The 19,667-nt window shown below is 32.4% G+C and overlaps 3 protein-coding genes, 1 non-coding gene and 1 pseudogene across 4 annotated transcripts; 3 read left to right on the top strand and 2 right to left on the bottom strand.

Annotated features, from left to right (window-relative positions):
* Positions 1-721: 721 nt before the first annotated feature.
* On the bottom strand, positions 722-793 carry TRNAH-GUG (transfer RNA histidin (anticodon GUG)). The gene has a single exon. It is a non-coding gene; the product is annotated as a tRNA-His (tRNA).
* A 3,587-nt stretch (positions 794-4,380) lies between these two features.
* On the top strand, positions 4,381-6,447 carry LOC108486001 (transcription factor bHLH110-like). Its single transcript, XM_017789835.2, has 6 exons — positions 4,381-4,830; positions 4,926-5,469; positions 5,563-5,742; positions 5,849-5,914; positions 6,000-6,059; positions 6,138-6,447. The coding sequence occupies exons 1-6, from the start codon at positions 4,706-4,708 to the stop codon at positions 6,243-6,245; spliced, it is 1,083 nt and encodes a 360-aa protein (XP_017645324.1). The 5' UTR covers positions 4,381-4,705; the 3' UTR covers positions 6,246-6,447.
* Positions 6,348-10,027, bottom strand: LOC108479751 (phosphatidylinositol/phosphatidylcholine transfer protein SFH12-like). Its single transcript, XM_053023438.1, has 16 exons — positions 9,759-10,027; positions 9,614-9,666; positions 9,470-9,533; positions 9,072-9,324; positions 8,890-8,989; positions 8,540-8,806; positions 8,375-8,452; positions 8,196-8,297; positions 8,064-8,113; positions 7,879-7,978; positions 7,703-7,798; positions 7,537-7,629; positions 7,302-7,407; positions 6,847-7,229; positions 6,678-6,758; positions 6,348-6,582 (listed from the first exon to the last, which is right to left on the bottom strand). The coding sequence occupies exons 4-16, from the start codon at positions 9,281-9,283 to the stop codon at positions 6,571-6,573; spliced, it is 1,680 nt and encodes a 559-aa protein (XP_052879398.1). The 5' UTR covers positions 9,284-9,324; positions 9,470-9,533; positions 9,614-9,666; positions 9,759-10,027; the 3' UTR covers positions 6,348-6,570.
* Positions 10,028-15,282: 5,255 nt separating this feature from the next.
* On the top strand, positions 15,283-17,677 carry LOC108470013 (AAA-ATPase At5g17760-like). Its single transcript, XM_017771191.2, has 2 exons — positions 15,283-16,495; positions 17,043-17,677. Exons 1-2 carry the CDS (start codon positions 15,509-15,511, stop codon positions 17,523-17,525), a joined length of 1,470 nt encoding a protein of 489 aa, XP_017626680.1. The 5' UTR covers positions 15,283-15,508; the 3' UTR covers positions 17,526-17,677.
* Positions 17,678-17,777: 100 nt separating this feature from the next.
* Positions 17,778-19,616, top strand: LOC108479760 (AAA-ATPase At5g17750-like; annotated as a pseudogene).
* The last annotated feature ends 51 nt before the right edge of the window (positions 19,617-19,667 follow it).

The following is a 19,667-nucleotide window of genomic DNA, read 5'->3' on the forward strand; positions in this document are numbered from 1 at the left end:
ATTTTCATATATTTATATTTCAGCAAGGTTTTCCAAGAAAATTGACATTTTAATTCTTAAATTTAAACCATAGAAGCTGACAAGAATCAAGAAGCTTTGTGGGAAGCTTCGGCCATGACAGCAACTGCAATACCTCAAAATTGCAATATACTTTACATACATGTATACATACACATGTATAAGCAGTGGCGGATTCAGAAATACGAGTAAAGGGAAGGAGTGAAGTCAAAAAAATTTTGAGCAGAATTAAATTATATATTTTTATGATAGTAAAAGTGTAATTTCATCATTTTAGTATCCTATATCTTTATAATTTTTAGACAATTAAATTAATTTTTATCATTTTTAGATGTCAAAGTGCAATTTTACCATTATTAATTTAAATTTTTATAAATTATAAAGAACTTAAATGAAAAAAAAATCATTTTAAGGGACCAGGGCTGTTGCCAAGATCCGTCCTATGTACAAATACATATACATGTACATGTATGTAAACATATACTTAATACATATATATTGCCAATGTTAATAAGTGTTGGGTGTAATGAAAACGCACATTATATTTTCAATGAAAGAATACAAGTTCAAACTGATATTGTTAGAAGAGATAATTACAACCTCCGAATATAGATGGTAAAACGAACATGAAAAATAGAATAAAAAAATAAATATATATTGGAAGCTTAGCTGACAAAAAAAATGCAAAAACAACACATTCTGATGTGGCTGCTGGGATTCGAGCCCAGGTCTCCACGGCCACAACGTGGAATTCTTACCACTAAACTACAGCCACTTCGTTGTACAGTCTTTGAGAGTAATGCTTTAATAGTAATTTTGAATTTAGGTATAATAGAAAGACTAAAATTGAAATTTAACCATTTTTTATCTATCATGTAAATAAAAAAATAAAAAAACAAAGGAAGAAAAATGGTGGGGTGGTGGGACACTAGTCGATGTTGGAAGGGCATATACACATATATATATATATATATATGTTAAAAGATTAAAGTATAATGATTAAATCTTAAATTTAGATATAATAGACGAATCAAAATAAAATTTAATCATTTTATTTATTATGCAAAAGAAAAATGATGGGATAGTGGGACACTTGTCAATGTACACTAGCTCCTACACTAACTCTCTATACGTTTCAGTATATTTAAAATGTAGTTTATCTATTTTTATTTTCAAGAATTTAGTTTTTATTTTTGAATTTTAAAATACGCTTTTAAATTATATATAATCAAATAATAATTTAATTGAAAAGTTAATGATATTAACTATTTGGAATAGTTAATAATATTAAAAAAACATAGAGAACAAATTGTATTAGAAATTAAAGTATAAAAATTAAATTTTAAATTTTAAATTTAAATATAATAAAGAGACTAAAATTGAAATTTAACCATCGAATTATTTGAGTTTGAAGCTCGAGTGTTTTGGGTGGGTATCAATTCAAAGTTTGATCTAAATGAGTTAGAGTGGTTAACTTTTTTAAGATAAAATCAAGTTGAATTAGATTTAAATTCGGATTAATTACAAAGGTGGATAGAGAGTAAAGAAGGATCTTGTCCCCCAATGGAAAATTTTTTATTTAGTCCCTTTGAAAATGAAGAAATTAAAATCTAATATATCATAAATTTACACTTTGGCCAACTTTTTCTAAATACAATTCCTACTAACAGTCTATTCTTGACATTTTTGAGGTCCTAAGCAAAACAATAAAATGAGGTTTTAGGTTCCTTAAAAGTTTGAGAATTTTTTGATAAAAAAAATTTTGAACCTTTAAAAGCTGAAATTTTTTTGGGGGCCCTTTAAAAGTTGGTAACTATTTTTTTTACATTTAAAAGTTAAAAAAAAATTAGACCCCTTAAAAATTGAAAGCAATATTTTGGGCCCTAGGGTGACCGCACCTCTAGACGACCCCCAGGGCCGGGCCTGCCTACTAATACTACTACCCAAAACTCCCAAAATCTTGAAGGATAATACATGATTAAACGCGTTACGACCCACACCTTTCTTATTGCTGCAATAATAATATTGTTAACTAAACTAAAACTCAATCGATCAAAAAAAATCATAAGTTAATAAAATTATATTTTGATTTTTCAAAACTTTATAATTTAATTTCCACCCCATTTTTGGGGTTTGGGTCATAATTAAGATGTATAATTTCAATTGTCTTGAATGGGGTAAAAATGAAAGCATGGTCCCTAATACCAGGAATTTTCTGTTCCTGCTAAACAAAAGCCAACATATATTCTTCTAGGATTTATAAACATCCTTGTCTTTTCTTTAAACATCTTTTAGTTCTCCCAACTTTACAGTTTACCCCCCTCTTTTTAAGGATCTTTGCCACTTTCCAGTTTCACCTTCATCATGGTGCTTTTTTCTTTCATTCATAAATTTTGATATTAGTCCTTATACTTTACAAAAATTATAGATTTAGACATTGTTCTTATACTTTAATTTGGTCATTTTAAGTCCTAGTACTTTTCAAATCTTAAAATTTCAGCCCTCGTGTTAAATTCACTAAATTATGTTTTTTTCAAAAATGATGCGGCAAACATATTATCATATGTGTGATGTTATGTCAGCTTATTATCATATGCATCAAGATATAAATTTCAGAATTTAAATTCAATTGAAGAATATGAGCTAAATCTATACATATATGCATATTACGGGATTAATAATTATACCTAATCAAATGCAATTAACTGATATTGTTTTGATCAGTACAAAAATTTCAAAATTCGAAAAGGTACAAGAACTAAACTTGACCAATTCAAAAAATATAAAGACAAAATTCACAATTTTAGCAAAATATATGGACTAATGATAAAATTTAACCTATATTATTCAACTCAGTACAGAAAGACAAAAAAAGGGTATAAAGTTAAACCCTAAAATATTACAAAATTTTCATTGAAATCCCACAGTATTCTGGTGTATATTATGATCTGCAGAGAAGTGGGAATTAAATGAATTCTTTAAGCATGTATTAGACTACATACAATGACTGTAAAAGTATAATGATATAATACATATATATCCTCTATATGTGTGTGTATATATATATAGTAGCAGAAAGATTATTGTATTTTATGCTCTTATAACATTATTTTTTTTAGCATATAATGGATCCCAACGTGGATTCCAATTGCAGGCCTATGGATTGCAAGTGGATTAGACAGTCTCTAGGACCCCTTTTTCTCACTTTGAATTTAATATTAACATTTAACAAATTTTGCCATCTTGGTATCCCAATTTCATCCAATATTATACAGTTTTTAGCCCTCACTTACATATATATATATATATATATATATATATATACATCATAAAAGTATTATAGTGGTCTTTATATTAAAAGTTAAATCTTATTTTATCATCATATTCAAAAATGAATAAATTAATATTTATATGTTAGATTAAAAAGCAAACCGATTTCTACTGTTAAAAACTAATATTTGTAAGTTAGCATAAGGTACACTAGTTTTTAATATTACAAATGGGTGAAATTTTTAATAGAAAAGACAAATTTGCTTTTTGATATCATGTACAAGGACTAATTTGTTCATTTTTTAGTTCAAAGAGAAAAATACAATCTAATTTTTTGTACAAGAACCTCAATGATATTTTTACCACATATACATATACACATACACATGCATATGAATATACATATAGTGAAACCATGCATGAACATTGATTTGATGTTGTGGATGATGGACAACTTCAGCCTAGAAAGGAAAGTAGAAGAGAAAGCAAACAACAAATTTGCAAACTTGCCCATATCTATCTTTTTTTCTCTCTGTGCTAACATTTTGGGTTTTATTATATAATATATATATATATATATATATATATGCATGTGTAGGTTTCTTTCTGGTGAAAAAGCACTCTAAGTTTTGCTCAATACCAGCTAGTAGTTTTTAATATTAACCATAAATACAGCCTGCTTATAACCAAAGTCTCGATGTTATTACAGTCAATTACAATGAATATTGGCTATAAATAAACCCGAAAACGACAAAACGACGAGAGTAACATCGTGGTTGCAGCGTGTACTTACAACCGTACCGGAGTCTGGTCACATACATTCATGCATAAACAAAGTAAAATAAAAGTACCATTGTAATGGATGTGCAATCAAGTACAAAGATTGTAGCTATAAACTACTAAAGCATATTCATACATACATATATATATATATGTATCGTTCAAAAAGAAAAAATATATATAGTAAAAAGTAGAACTTTATTATATACTTGGCCTGCACTGGTGAAATGGTGGCTAATGATTTTTAACTTTAGAATGATAACCCTACAATATGCCTATATATATTGTATAATATAAGGTCTTAAAAGAGCTCTTTCAAATAGAATTTTCCTCTTTCAGAGTTTAGTCCCTTCCTTTGAGTATCTCACTGCAATCTCATCCATGTGATGGTGAAGACAAAAATAGAAGCTTAAAATCCAATATTACATACACTACACACATATATATATATATATATAACAGCTATAGGGTACTTCACCAGCAAGCTAAAGCTGCTTAAAGTTCCTTGTGCAACCTCAAGTGAATGAGAGTTTTTGCAGTTGCAGGGAAGGGAAAATCGAGGGAGCAAGCAAAGCAGCTGAAAGGCTAAACCGATTTACCGAAACTTACTTTCCAGTGACAAGTTTTTGAAGCCACTATGGAGTATACAAATCTCCATTCTCAATCTAAGGTTGAAGAACAGTATGTTAAGTATACTTCTCTATTAACTCAAACTGGCCATCGAGTATCCACCGTGGATGAATGGAAGCCCGACCTGTTACCGTAAGTACTAAACTACCTCGAAAAATTATATGTAATATGTTCATATGGTAAGTATCATGTTTAGTTGTACAAGCTTGTTACTTTTTTTCATGCAGGAATATTGGTAGCAGATACCATAGGAATCCGGTTCAAACCTCCCTGAAATCGAAGGATCTATGGCCCTCGATGAATGAGGATAGTTCCTTCAACCAACAATCTGCTGCCAATGAGTTTCTACTCGCGAATATCAAAGATGAGATGTCGGATTCGTTCCCCAAACTGAGTGAGATGATGTACTGCAACACTAGCACAGAGGACTCATATTTACTATCTAAAAAACCGGAATCAGGTGGTCAAGATCTAGGAGGAAACCTATGGTACAGCAACATGACTGAGCGGCTGCTCTCAACCAGAGACTTGTACACTAATGCTAATGATCGCTACATATATGATTTCAATCATATCTTTCCAAGTACAAATATTTCTAACTCGGGTATGTGTTCGACATTGTTTTCGAGCTCGTTGGACTTGAACTTGAAATCATTCGATCTTTTGGCCTCAACATATGGTGGTGGGAGTTGCTGCAATCAAACCAAAAATGCACTTATAGGCCATAATCACAGAACAGAAAGCAATAACAGTCTATCCACAAGCTCAAAAGTATGTGCCTATTTATGTACATATATATATATATCTTATTCAAATTTCCATTGATCACTTTCAAGATTCTTATCTGTTTAATCACCATAAAAGGTATCAATCACAAGCACAAAGAGACCCGTTAGCTTTTCTGATACAAAGGGACCCCATATAGATGCTAAGAAGCACCGGTCCTCGACAGCACGATCCCCATGTCCGACATTAAAGGTTAGAAAAGAGAAACTAGGAGACAGGGTTGCAGCACTTCAAAAGTTAGTGGCACCATTTGGCAAGGTACATCACCTTCCCCACTATGACTATAAAATATATATAAAAAACAAAAAATATTCATTGAACCATACTTATATATATAAGTTTCATGTATGTGAATGACTACCAGACAGATACAGCCTCTGTGTTAACAGAAGCCATTGGATACATACAATTCTTACATGATCAAGTTGAGGTACTTCCTTTTTTACCTCTTTGGATCACTTTATAATTTGCTTTTTGATCCCTGTATAGTTTTTTCACTTCAATTTACATTGCAGACACTGAGTGTACCATTTATGAAATCATCACAAAGCAAGCTTTATAGAACAATGCAAATGGTATGAAATAAATAACAGAGTTGCTGCAAAAACAATTATAGAGAATTGAAACTTACAGCTTTTTCTTCTCACCGGCAGGGCTTGAAAGAAGAAGAGCAGAAGCCTGATCTTAGAAGTAGAGGATTATGCCTCGTGCCAGAGTCTTTCGCAGAATATTTTATTAATCGTTGCTTTAATGGCATTTAGAGATATGCAGTTGTACGCTAAAAGATACATTTCTATGCTTCTCTTTATAGAACATTGAAATATGAAGCTCCAGAGATATTATAGATAATTTGAATGCATTCATTTCCTTCAAATAATAGTATGTATATATATAAATGTATGCATGTACATTGATATATAACAGATCAATTTAAATCATGTATATATAATCAAAACTTTTTTACATTGCACATTCTATGAATGGAAATGTTAAGACTAGAGTGCACTTTGTGGGTTTGCCTTATAAACCGAACTGCTCCACCACCAGTTTTCCAAGCATCTGTTAGTGTTCGGCTTTTTTGTTTCTTCACCAGAAGTACTGAAAATATGAGAAAATCGAATATCAGACTCAAATGCATAACTTTCATGTGAATAATATTGTTCATAAGAGCTATGGAACTCTTTATAGCTTACCAAAACCCTCCTTTTCCTCTTCTTCTTTTTCTCAATATATGCCAAGAGCTCCTGCTGTTGAGCAACTGCGTCTTCGAGAGCCTAACAAAGCACGGGAATGACAATGTCGATCACTTTGATATGGAATACTATTGAAAACCAAAGCTTTATCAAAACCAGCAATGTTTACCTTCTTAGTTGCCATAAGCTCTTGCTCCAAGGCATCGGCTCGGTTTACTGCAGAATTCAACAATTCCTCCTTCTCAGGGGGCATCATTGTAGGTTGTGTGTTCATAACGGTTATTCTCTCTTCCAACTCGGCTATACGTTTCATGACTGTCATCATCTCAGCAGGTGAGATGGATGCCGGTGTCGGTAAGTTAGCAGCTGAAGGTTCTTGGTTCTTAACCCCCGTTCCAACACGATTAACAGCATTCGAGTCATCACTGACTTTCTGTGACATGGTGCGTGTCACTTTCATCATGGTAGCAATGCCCATAACGAAGGTCATTACACCGGTGAATATCGGAGAACTGAAACCATCGGGATCCTTGTGTTGCATAGGATAAACATCTGCCTTTGCAACAATGGAAACCTTAGCAGCTATTACGATTCAAAGTGTGTGCAAGTAAATATTCAATTTACCTTTCGGTCGTACAGGAACTTTCTCGTTGTGCACACCAGTTTTCAGAGCTAAACTCACAGTTCTATCAGCCATTGGCATAAATTTCTTGTTTTGGCTTGTTTGGACCTGTGAGATTTATCAGAACAAAGAAAAACCAAGGGAAAAATTGTAACTTTTAAAGCAAGAAACGAACTTTTTGGTACTACTAGATGCTATTATTGACAACATCGATCAAAGGAAGGCTGCTATACTTACATTTTCATAAACGGGAGAGAGTTTTGGGGAAATGTTCTGTTTGTTTCCTGCATCTGGGACTGCCTCAGCTTCGGAGATGCTAGCTTGGTTTGACTGTGAAACAAACTACGAATTCAATCAATGAAAAAAAATGGAAATAAAGCCGATGTGTTAAGCAAAAAAGAACCTCTGAGACCATGGCCTCATCATTGTAAACCGTCTTGTCTTCAGCACTTTGATGCCGAGATTTTTTCGTGCATTTATGTTCACCGTTTTGAACCATCTGCAAGTGGAAGAATTGGTTAAGCGCTACCGAAGAGCAACTATACAGAATATTGAAGCCAAAAGACAGTTCGGGTTCACCTTCAAGATCTCCGGGTCCTTCCATGGACCCTTATCAGAAACCATGCAGCCTCCTTGATCAGCACAGGTGCAAGTACCTCCCAAAAACTCCGGTAACTCACTGATATAAAGCCACATGCAAAATGAAAATGTTCGATCACAATGCAAAAGAGGCAAACTAAGCTCATGTGGTCAAAACTACTTACCTTTCATCAATTATTTCAAGCAACTTGCTTTGAAATTTGGTTCCAAGAACCTGATACACGATAAATATTTATCGATTAACCTTTTATGCAATAAAAGGAGAAAACTCAACACGAGTAACCTGATATACTTACATTAATCTTGGATGTGGTCTTAGGATCAAGGAAAGACTTAACAGAGTTCCACAACATTCTAAATCCCGAACCAGCATTAATAATGAACATCCGGTTCAATGTCTGCAAAAAGAAAAGACCCAACATCATATAAAGTTAAAAAATCAAAACTGAGACAAAAGTCGAGCGTAAACCGGTACCTCGGGATAATTGTCACCATCAGTCTTTTGAAGAAGAGTGATGAGTTCCCTTGCAGCTTTGGTGAAGCTTTTAAGACCCTGAATGTTAAAACACGAAATTAAACCATGCTGCATTCTCATACGTTATCTATATGTATATATACATATATATTACCATTCACTTACCACTCCTTGTACATCCAAGATGGTGGTGCTTTGATCAATGTGCTTCTTGGCAGCAATAGAACAAGCTGGGAACTTAGTATTGAACGTTTTCTCAAACTCTTGTACATGGTATTGGATATACCGGTCCATAGTCGTAACTTGCATGAGCTTATTAGCATCTACTAAGCCTATTCTCTCTATATATACTGGTCGTCCATCTTTATCTACTCCATGGTACCCTTGTGGATAATATTTCAACACATCCTCACGCTCCTTGAACTCAAAATCCTTAAACCAAAAAAAAAAAACAAAAATGCCACTCAGTCACAAAGATTCATTTTGTTTTATGCCTTCTCTAGATAAGATTTTACCTCCAAAATTGTGTCGGTACCGAATTCCTTCCTCCATTGAAGCATATCACTCCACATTTGCTTTGTTTTATCAATATCAAACTTTCTAGCCTTCAAGAACCTTCATAAACACACATTTTAGAGCTTAACACAACAACAACATTGTCCTAAAAAGAACAAAACAAGATGGAAAACAAAACAACCTTAGCAACTTGTGATAATCGTCGTGTTTTTCGGGCAATAGTTCTTCCAATATAAGCGCTTGTCGCAAGGCATCGACGGCCTGCAACTCATCGGCATTGTGCTTGTCTTTGATCTCGATAGACATTACTTTACTACTCCTCCTACCTTTCTTTGAAAATGAATTCCTAAACTTACTTGAAGCACTAAGTGCAGCTTTTTTCAATGAACCCATTGCATTCTTTTTTTCTTCTTCAGATACATCAACATCAAATGCTGTAAAAAAATAAAATAAAAACCCATTATCAAACCCTAAACATTACTTAAACCCCCCCCCCCCCAATTTATCATGATTCCACAAAAAATTCATGCAAATCACTATAATATAAATAAAATAAAATGAAAGAAAATAAAACAAAACCTCTTTTGGATAATTGGGTTTTCCTTATTTCTTCCAAAAAACATCAAAACATGCAAATGGGATCCTAAAAACAGATAAAAAAAAAAGGGTAATTAGTGAAAAAATAATAATAATAATAAAAGACCTTGGTTTTGAATATCAGACATGATTTGAGGCTGGGCAAATTTTCTTGATAACAATCCCCAGGACTCAAATGTCTGCACAATGATATCATATACAATGTATTATATCATCAAACATTCAAATAATCATATATACATATAATTTTAAAATTTGAAAAACAATGTACCTCTTCAAAGGAGAAAGGGGAAGGTGGATGAGAGGGAGAATAATATAAGAGAAACCCCAAATTTCATCTTTTGCTTCAATGGGTTTTTTTAGGGTGCTTCGAAAATGGTGGGGGAGTCAACCAAACAAGAAATTATAGTAATGCTTTTGTTATTACAATTTTTTCTTGTAATAAAAAGAAAGGAAATGGGTTTGTTGTTGTTTTCGTCGAATTATTTGAGATTTGCTTTTTTGACCAAGTCTTGATTCTTAAAACAACAATAGCTATGGCTTTGAAAAAATATTTTTAAAGAAAATTGAATGCTAAAGGTAAGGCCTTTCCGTTGATTTTTTTCCCCCCGGATTTAACTGAAATTTTCTTTTCTGGGAAAGGGAAAAAAATAAAAACTGAAATTTTCTTTTAAACCAAACGGCATTTTTCCTGTTTTCGCGGCAAAATTTCGTACGGAATTTGGGTTTGGATTTCTTAAGGCCCATATATGCGTGTTGGAAAGGCTAATATGGGCTCCTAATGAATTCTTTTAGAAAAGCTATAATGAAAATATTAATCCCTAAACTTTGGATATGTTTAAAGGTCAGTAGCTCCCCTAGTACGGTCCGATTTAGGTTGGGTTTAGACAATAATTTTTATACTTCGCGTAAATTTTATTTAAATGTTAAAAAAGTTTAAAATAAAAAACTTATAAAATAATAACTATTTTTTAAAATTTTTAAATAGTAAAATAGGTTTTTTTAGCTACCTGATTTGACTCAAAAATAGATTTGAGCTTGAAAAATATTTTGGAATTGAGCCTCAGTCCAATTTGACTCAACCTACGGATACTTCTACTAATGTTTACCTTTTTTTTTTTGTCATTTTGACTCTAATTTTCTATTTATTTTGGCTCTTAACCTTCAAATTTTAGTCAAGTTACTTCTTTTTTTTTACTGAAAAGTTGATTAAATTGTTAAAATTTTAACGGTACATATGTGATAGCTTGTATGGTAGTTCACGTGTATTTCATTGCTAACATGGATAATTTTTTAAAAAATCTTATGAAGTTATTTTTTTTTTCCAAATTTTAAAATAAATTTGATGCATTTTTTGAATTTTCATAAAGTACACGTGAATTGCCACGCGAATTGTCATGCTAATGTTGCCAAAATTTTAACAGCTCAGTAAACTTTTTCAAAAAAAACAAACAAACAAATTCACTAAAATTTTAAAGATTAAGGGCCAAAGTGATAAAAAATTAGGATCAAAGTGACAAAAATGATAAAAGTTAGAAGCTAAACTATCATTATGCAAAAAAAAAAAAACTCGTTTTTTATAATATACTTATAACTACTCATAACTCCTTATCAACCTTTAAATAGGAAAATAAACTTGCTTCAACGTGCTCAAAACAGCATCCTCCTATACTGGCAACAATATTCTTATACATTTGAAATATTATTATAAAATATCAATATCTTGTCGTTTGATGTATTTTAAGTAAGATTTGAGTTCGAAACTTATAATGGAAGAAGAGCTTTAGTTTTTAGGGGTGTTGACTCAATTTCAAATTTAATCGAGATTCAGTGTTATGGATAAAATTATATATATTATTAAAGATATGATTAAATTAGGTAAAAATATTATGGGAGGCCTTATACTAAAAGTTAGGTTGTATTTTGTCTTCTCTACTAAAAAAATGCGAATTAGTCTCTGTACGTTAAATCAAATAACAAATTGGTCATTTTTATTAAAAAATTTCATCCATTTGTACTGTTAAAATCTAATGTACCTGATGAGATAATCAGAAAGTAACACGTGATGTGCCATGTGTACCTCATGCTTATGTATAATGACTGGTTTTTAATAGTAGAAATGTATAATTTTTTAACCGAGTGACCAGTTTTGTTTGTTTTTTTTATCTAACTATAGGGGCTAATTCATTTTTTGAATAAAAGAAACAAAATCTAATCCAACTCTTAATATAAATACCTCTATGGACTGCTATTGATTTTTGGCAAGATCTTTTGCTGAAACAAGACCAATCCAAATTCATGATTCTTGTTCAAAAATTCATATTTTCTATTAAATTTTCATGTTTAATTTGTTTTTTTATGGGTGAATTACATTTAAGGTAATTAAATTATTAGTAAATTTACGTTTTGATTGCACAACTTCAAAAAGTTACAAATTGGTCAGTGAATTATTTGAAAGTTTTTATTTAAGTCATTTGGATGTTAAAATCGCTACTGTATGGTCTTCTTTGTTCACACCGCTTGCTCAATCGAAAGCTCTCCCCCTTTTCTTCTACAATTCTTTTTTTTTTCATGAAATAGCTTCAAACGTCATGAATTTGCAAACTAAAATCCAAATATCTTGCTTCTCTAATCTCCAACATTGACCGTTGGATAAACTTGGATACTGGGTATATTATTCTACTTGTTGAAAAGTATTGATCTACTGAATCGATCATCGAATCGTTGCTTGAAACTTGCTAGGCAAACTTTAAAAAAAAATTAACAACTCAATAACTTAAATAAAACTTTCAAATAATTTAATGACTATTTTATAATATTTTACGATTTAATAACCAAAACATAATCTTATTAGTGATTTACTTTTTTTTCTTTGTTTTATCTATATACCTAAACATAAATCCTTTGTTGACACGTGATAAATCCTTTCAATATATATATTTTTCCATTATATAGGAAAATGGTAAATTTGTAGTTTTGGTGGCTATACTAATATATAATCACGTGGGTTACCTTTTTCATTCTTGCATTATATATGAAAATGATAAAATTTCAATTTTGATCCTATATTATATTCAAATTTAAGATTATACAACAATGGTCAAATTTTAATTTTGGTCTCTATCCTATACTCCAATTTAAGATTTGATCCTTATACTTTAACTTTTTGACAAAAGTCGGTACATAAACTTTTACAATATCCTTGATTAGCCCAAATACTTTATTTCGTTTAACGTATTTTTTTTAATTTCAAAATGTTATACCGGTGAATTTAACAAAAGAATTTTATGGTGTTAACAATTGGATTTGAATTTTAAATTCGAAAATAGAGGACTAAATTTTTAAAATTAAAATATGAAGACCAAATTTCAAATGTACAATAAGTACAATAACTTGAAGTATATTTTAATCTTCAAATATTTACTCTATAATTTAGCCCCAAAAATAATTGATCCAACGTGATAGGAACTGTAAAAGTACCATAGAAGCTCTTATACTAAGAGTCAAATTGCATTTTACCCCTTACACTCAAGAATTGAATAAATTAATCATTTTATGTTAAATCAAAAAACAAATTAATCATTTTGTAAAAATTTTCATTTATTATTACTGTTAAAAATCGATTTATTGAAATAAAATTAAAGGAAAACAATAATTGTATGATTTAAATATTCTTTTAAAAAAATTCAATAGAGGAACACTTCAAACGAGAAAGAAGGTAAACTCTTCCAATTCTAGTACCTCTAATTTTATGGTTAAATTTTAGTTTCTACCCTTATATTTAACTCAAATTTGAGATTTAATTTCTATATTTTAATTTTAAAATAAATTGGTACTTCAATTTTATAATATCATTAGTTAGTCTAAATAATTTATTCGATTAAAATGATTATGTGAATTTTTAAAATTATTAGTACCGTTAAAAATTTCTATTAAATTTAGGTAAATTACAATGCTATTTATTTTGTTACATGGATATCAACCAGTATTTCTTTTCTTAATTTTAAAATGTCACCCTAATAAATTTAACGAGAAAAACTTTAACGAATTTACAAATGAATTTAAATTTTAAATTCAAAAAATAAAGGAACTAATTTTGAAAATAAAAATATCGATATTAAATTTCAAATATTATATATTATAATATTTAAATTTTTACTCTATAATTTAAAAATAAATAATTAACCTAAAACGAAACGTGGGTGAAAATACTAGTAACATATATAATAACAAAAGATGATGTGTTGTTGATGAGACATGACTCTTTCCATAAGGAGAACTCCTAGAAATTGACATTTTAAGTGAATATCTTATATTAGTTTTATTAAGGTGTTTATCAGAATTTTTAGAATTAAACTGGTAGTCAAATTAATTAGATTATCGATTTGATTAAATAAATTATTAAAATTTATAATAATAAAAAATTGATTCAGTTATCTAAGATAATTGATTTGTACTAATTCTCAAGTTAATCGGGCTAATTTTTTTTAACGAACCAATTCTTGATCTAAGCAGGACGATTCAAACAACTATAATACACATGTTAAATATTCATTCCATAATATAATGTATGATTTAGATACTAAATTAAAAATTAAAATTAACTACGAAAGTTAGATGAAATAGTAAAGATCTCTTTTATCTTAACCAGTGATCAATGGTTCAATTCTCACTTTAAATATAAGATAATTTTAAAACTCGTAACTAATATTTATACATTCTATAATAAACTTACGTAGAATGTAAAAAATTAATTACCGAACTTATACGGAAAAAATTCTTAAAAAGCCAAAATAGTGACAAAGAGGACACTTACTTTACCTTTCGTGATTTTCTAAAAGGAAAAAAGCTGTGAAAATGAGTCAGCTAAAGTGAATGTGGTTCCACCCCTAGCCTGCCATGCACCCATTTCTTTACACCTATGCATATATACTGCTCTATGCTATAAAGTCATTTGTCTTGGGGATAGGTGTTTCAAATCCTGCACATGGATATATCCCCTTTTTGGCTTTTGACATCACCCATTTTTCATTCCTCAATAATTAATTATTTCAAAAAGAATCCATTAGCCAAAAAGCAAATATTGGATGTGTAAAGGATTTGACCTAATAACTATTCATAAGTGAGAGATATTTGATTCTAACAAGTTTGAGGTAAGTTTTTCTATTTGGGCTTGAGGATGAAGACAATATTGTTAGGTCACTTTTGTTTTTTGTTTGAGGGTTTGACCCCACTCGTTCTCAAATTTAGTAAAGTTTGATATGGCTATTGAATATCGAGACACCTCTATGCATAAGTGATGCTATATTATTGTTTAAGATACGTAAGTTATAGGATTTTGAATGTCTGGGTTCTCTTCCTTATATGCTTTGGGAAGCTTCGTTTGGATTTATTTCAATTTTCAATCCAATTGTGGTGTTGTTTAGATTTATATGCACCATTATTAAGAGTTTGACGCCGCATTGCCACCTATATACTTGGCTCCTAATCCTGTTGTTAAATTATCAAATTTTAAGGGCATTTAAATCTTTTTCCAACTAAAGTCTCGTTTTTTCATTTAAATCGTGAATATATTATAATATAATATTATTTGTAATTGTATTCATAAACTTCTTAAACATATTTCTTTATAAAATATATTTATTTGGATTTTTTAAAATTTAATGAAAAATATATAATTGAAAAATAAAAAGAGTAAAAAGTATTTAAATAAAAAAAATTATTAATTAAAAAACATTGAATAATTTGTTTCCAAGTAAATTCACAAACACACCCCTACACTAAAAAGTCTACATAAATAAAGTTTCCCTCATCAAAAGGAACCTTAAATAAACCCACTTTGTGCAAAGCAAATTTTATGTATGTGAAAATGGAGATGGTGGATTTGTTCTTCTTTTTTTTTTTCCTTGAACCAGAGGTAACCTTTTAAGGGCTATTTTTAAAAATTTCCCCCAAATATCTTTGAATATCACCATCACTTTGTAACTTGCCTGCAAATTTTTAAATTTTAAATTTTACACCATGTTTTCAAGCAAAGAAATGCCATCACCATCATCATTGTTCTCGGCCTATGCTTCCATGACAGCTTCCATCATGCTATTTCGATCCATGGCGAACGATATCATCCCTTACCCAATCCGAAACTATCTCGTTTCGAGTTTGGGTTACTTGTTCAAGCCACGATCTCAACTGCTCACTTTGGTCATAGAAGAATCCAATGGCATGGTTAGAAATCAAGTTTACGATGCGTCCGAGGTTTACTTATGCACCAAGATAAGTCCCGACACGGAGAGGCTTAAAGTTAGTAAGACCCCAAGAGAAAAGAACCTTACTATAAGGCTCGAGAAAGGCGAGAAAATCATCGATTTGTTCGAGGGTGTTGAGCTTAAATGGAGATTTGTCTGTGCCGAAGCGGAGAAAGGGAATAACCCGAACGATCAAGTCGTTGCGAGAGCCGAGAAACGATCGTTCGAGCTCTGTTTCGATAAAAAATACAAAGGGCTGGTTTTGGGGTCTTATGTGCCTTTTGTATTGGAAAAGGCAAAGGCAATTAGAGATCAACAAAGGGTTTTGAAGATGTATACACTTAGTACGCAAGGTTATATGGGAGTGATGTGGGATTCAATTAATCTCGAACATCCCGCGACATTTGAAACGTTGGCGATGGACCCGAAGTTGAAAAACGACGTTATGGAGGATTTAGATAGATTTGTTAAGAGGAAAGAGTTCTTTAAGAAGGTTGGAAAAGCGTGGAAAAGGGGTTACTTGTTATATGGACCTCCTGGGACCGGGAAATCTAGCTTGGTTGCGGCCATGGCTAATCATTTGAAGTTTGATGTGTATGATCTTCAGCTTGCGAATATAATGGGAGACTCCGACTTAAGACGGTTGCTACTATCAACAGGGAATAGGTCCATACTTGTGATCGAAGACATTGATTGCAGCATCGATTTGCCGGACCGACGGCATGCCCCGGATGGACGAAAACAACCTGAACATCATATACAGGTTTGGCATATTTTAAGTACCATCTAAAACGGATTAGGAATTAAGCATTACTTGAACCATAAAAGCATTGAGTTCCTACTTTTTTCACATTGGGAAATTGTACGAAAAGATACTAAAAATTAAATTACATTTTACCTCTTTAGTCAGAAAATAGTTAAATTATATTTTGCCCACTTTTTTTATTAGAAGTTTCATTTATTTCTATCACTAGCCTAACTGATAACTCGCGGCATGTCACGTGTACCTTATGTTAATATATAGAGACTAATTTTTAACAGTAAAAATAGATAAAATTTGTAATAAAAAGACTAGTTTGCTTTTTGATATAATATATAAAAAAATTTTCTTATTTTTTAAGTAGAAGCGATAAAATACAATCTAACTTATAATACAACCGCCTCCATAGTACTTTTATTAACTATGACGAATAACATGTCATTTCCATACATGTCTTTTCTGTCTTGTCCCATGGTTCATTGAACAATTACTTGTTTTGTTGTATCAAAATTATAACCTTGGTACCGCCACCACATGGTTCATTTGGCAGTTGACACTATCAGGGCTGCTCAATTTCATTGATGGATTATGGTCAAGTTGTGGAGATGAGAGGATCATTATATTCACAACTAACCATAAGGACCGGTTAGACCCAGCTCTACTCCGACCGGGCCGAATGGACATGCACGTTCACATGTCCTATTGCAACCCTCAAGGTTTCAAGCTGTTGGCCTCGAATTACTTGGGAATCCACGGCTACCACCACCTTTTCGGCGAGATTGAAAGCTTGTTGCAGGACACCGAGGTCAGTCCCGCACAAGTTGCCGAAGAGTTGATGAAGAGCGAAGATCCCGACATTGCACTCGGAGGACTCGTCAAGCTGCTCAAACGGAAGAAGCTGGAAGATGACGGACCGATTGATAAAGACGGTAAGACAGTCGGAATTCGAGAAGTTAAAAGACAGAAAGTTGAGACCAAGGGTAAGCCAGTTAGGATGAGTAGAAGGAAGGTGAATAGGAGAAGGAACATATGATTACTAGCTATTATATTTTATTTGCATTAAATTGCTGCTTGCATGAGATTTCAGTGCTTTTAGTGAAATGCCACTCTTCTTTTTAGTTGTAAAAATTTAGAATTACAATGGTAATGCAAAAAAATTTTAAAAGGCTTCAAATATATATATAATGCGGCTTCAAAATATCATTTTCTCTTGGCTCAATGAGACCTAAAATTCTAACCATGTTTTTGACCAAAAAGATGTCGTCTCTGTCATCGTTGTTCTCGGCCTACGCTCCCATGGCTACTATTATGCTTTTTCGAATCAAAAACTATCTCTTCACATATTTGAAAGATTTGTTTAAGCGTCGCTCGAAACTATTCGCTTTGATCATCAATAAAACCAATGGCATGGAGAGAAATTAAGTCTACTATGCATCCGAGGTTTACTTGTGCAACAAGATAAGTCCCGACACCGAGATGCTCAAAATAAGCAAATCCCCAAAAGACAATAACCTCACAATAAAGTTCGCGAAATGTGAGACAATGGTCAATTATTTCCAAGGCATCGAGCTTAAATGGACCTATGCAGGTAATGAAGTAGGAATGAGCAATAACCAGAAGGATCCATCCGCTAAACGGTCGTTTGTGCTTGGTTTCATAAGAAACATAAAGACTTGGTTTTGAGTTCTTATGTGCCTTACATACTAGAAAAAGCAAAGGCAATAAGAGATGAATAAAGGGTTTTGAAGATGTACACTCTCGACAACAAGCACGGCTATAGCTCAAAGGTGTACGTTCGAGACGTTAGCAATGGATCCTGAGTTGAAAATTGCTGTCATGGAGGATCTAAATAGGTTTATTCGTAGGAAAGAGTTCTATAAAAAGGTTGGGAGAGCATGGAAAAGGGGTTACTTGTTGTATGGGCCAGCAGGGACCGGTAAATTGAGCTTGGTTGCAGCTATGGCTAATCATCTTAAGTTTGATGTGTATGATCTTCAGCTCGTGAATATATACTCGGACTCCGATTTGAGACAGTTGCTGCTATCGATGGGGAACTGGTCAATACTCGTGATTGAAGATAACGATTGCAGTGTCAATCTTCCAAGCTGGCAACAGCCAGCAACCCGCCGATAAACCAATAAATCTGAAAAAGGAAGTACAGGTTTGGCTTCTCTACAGTTTACACAGGTAGATATATTATGTAAGCTAATTCTTTAAGATATATTTGTAAAAATTGTGCAGTTGACACTATCGAGGCTACTCAATTTCACTGATGGATTATGGTCAAGCTGTGGAGAAGAGAGGATCATTATATTCACCACTAACCATAAGGACCGGTTAGACCCAGCTCTACTCAGACCGGGCCGAATGGACATGCACATTCACATGTCCTACTGCAACCCTCAAGGTTTCAAGCTTTTGGCCTCGAATTACTTGGGGAAACAAGATTTCAAGTGATAAAATCGCAGCTACCCGATCTTGCCCTTTGGTTAAATGCCAAGTGATTGTGCATATCCATTCGGCCCGGTCTGAGTAGGACCAAAAGCTTGTTGCAGGACACCGAGGTCAGTCCCGCACAAGTTGCCGAAGAGTTGATGATGAGTGAAGATCCCGATGTTGCGCTAAATGGACTCGTCAAGCTACTCAAATGGAAGAAGCTGGAAGGTGATGATGGTAATGCGTTCGATAATCAAGATGTTAAAAGACAAAAGGGTAAGTGTTATTTGATAATCCAACCGTACTAATCATACTTAACTCGATTGACACTGTTGTTATTTTTGTTGAAGCCGTGGTCCAATTCAACCCGGCAGCGGACTTGCCTATCAAGCTACTAGGCAATGTAAACTTCGCAACATGGAAAGCTCAATTAGTGATGCTACTCAACGGACATCAATTAATTGGGCATCTTGACGGCTCAATATCAGCTCCACCAACGGCGATCACTCAAAATAGAAAAGCAATCCCGAATCCGAAATATCAAATTTGGTTCAGTCAAGATCAGTTCATTCAACAAGCAATGATGGCGGCAGTCGATATCACTGTCGCCCCCACTGTAGCCACCTCCGCAACGGCCCAAAAAGCATGGGAGCTTCTTCATACCTTTTATGCTAATATGACTGAGTAAAAAAAAGATCAGAATTAGAAATAGTAATACACTATCGGATACCTTTTTTGT

This window comes from Gossypium arboreum, chromosome 2, assembly GCF_025698485.1.
Source record: "Gossypium arboreum isolate Shixiya-1 chromosome 2, ASM2569848v2, whole genome shotgun sequence".
NCBI lineage: Eukaryota > Viridiplantae > Streptophyta > Magnoliopsida > Malvales > Malvaceae > Gossypium > Gossypium arboreum.

Excerpts from the sequence above, each read along its gene's own strand:
- LOC108479751 (XM_053023438.1), bottom strand. The coding sequence starts at position 9,283 with ATGGGTTCATTGAAAAAAGCTGCACTTAGTGCTTCAAGTAAGTTTAGG. Across the intron at positions 7,630-7,702 it reads ATGAGGCCATGGTCTCAGAG|TCAAACCAAGCTAGCATCTC; the intron begins GTTCTTTTTTGC and ends TTTGTTTCACAG. Across the intron at positions 7,408-7,536 it reads TCTCTCCCGTTTATGAAAAT|GTCCAAACAAGCCAAAACAA; the intron begins GTAAGTATAGCA and ends TAAATCTCACAG.
- LOC108486001 (XM_017789835.2), top strand. The coding sequence starts at position 4,706 with ATGGAGTATACAAATCTCCATTCTCAATCTAAGGTTGAAGAACAGTAT. Across the intron at positions 4,831-4,925 it reads TGGAAGCCCGACCTGTTACC|GAATATTGGTAGCAGATACC; the intron begins GTAAGTACTAAA and ends TTTTTCATGCAG. Across the intron at positions 5,915-5,999 it reads TCTTACATGATCAAGTTGAG|ACACTGAGTGTACCATTTAT; the intron begins GTACTTCCTTTT and ends TTTACATTGCAG.
- LOC108470013 (XM_017771191.2), top strand. The coding sequence starts at position 15,509 with ATGTTTTCAAGCAAAGAAATGCCATCACCATCATCATTGTTCTCGGCC. Across the intron at positions 16,496-17,042 it reads AACCTGAACATCATATACAG|TTGACACTATCAGGGCTGCT; the intron begins GTTTGGCATATT and ends TTCATTTGGCAG.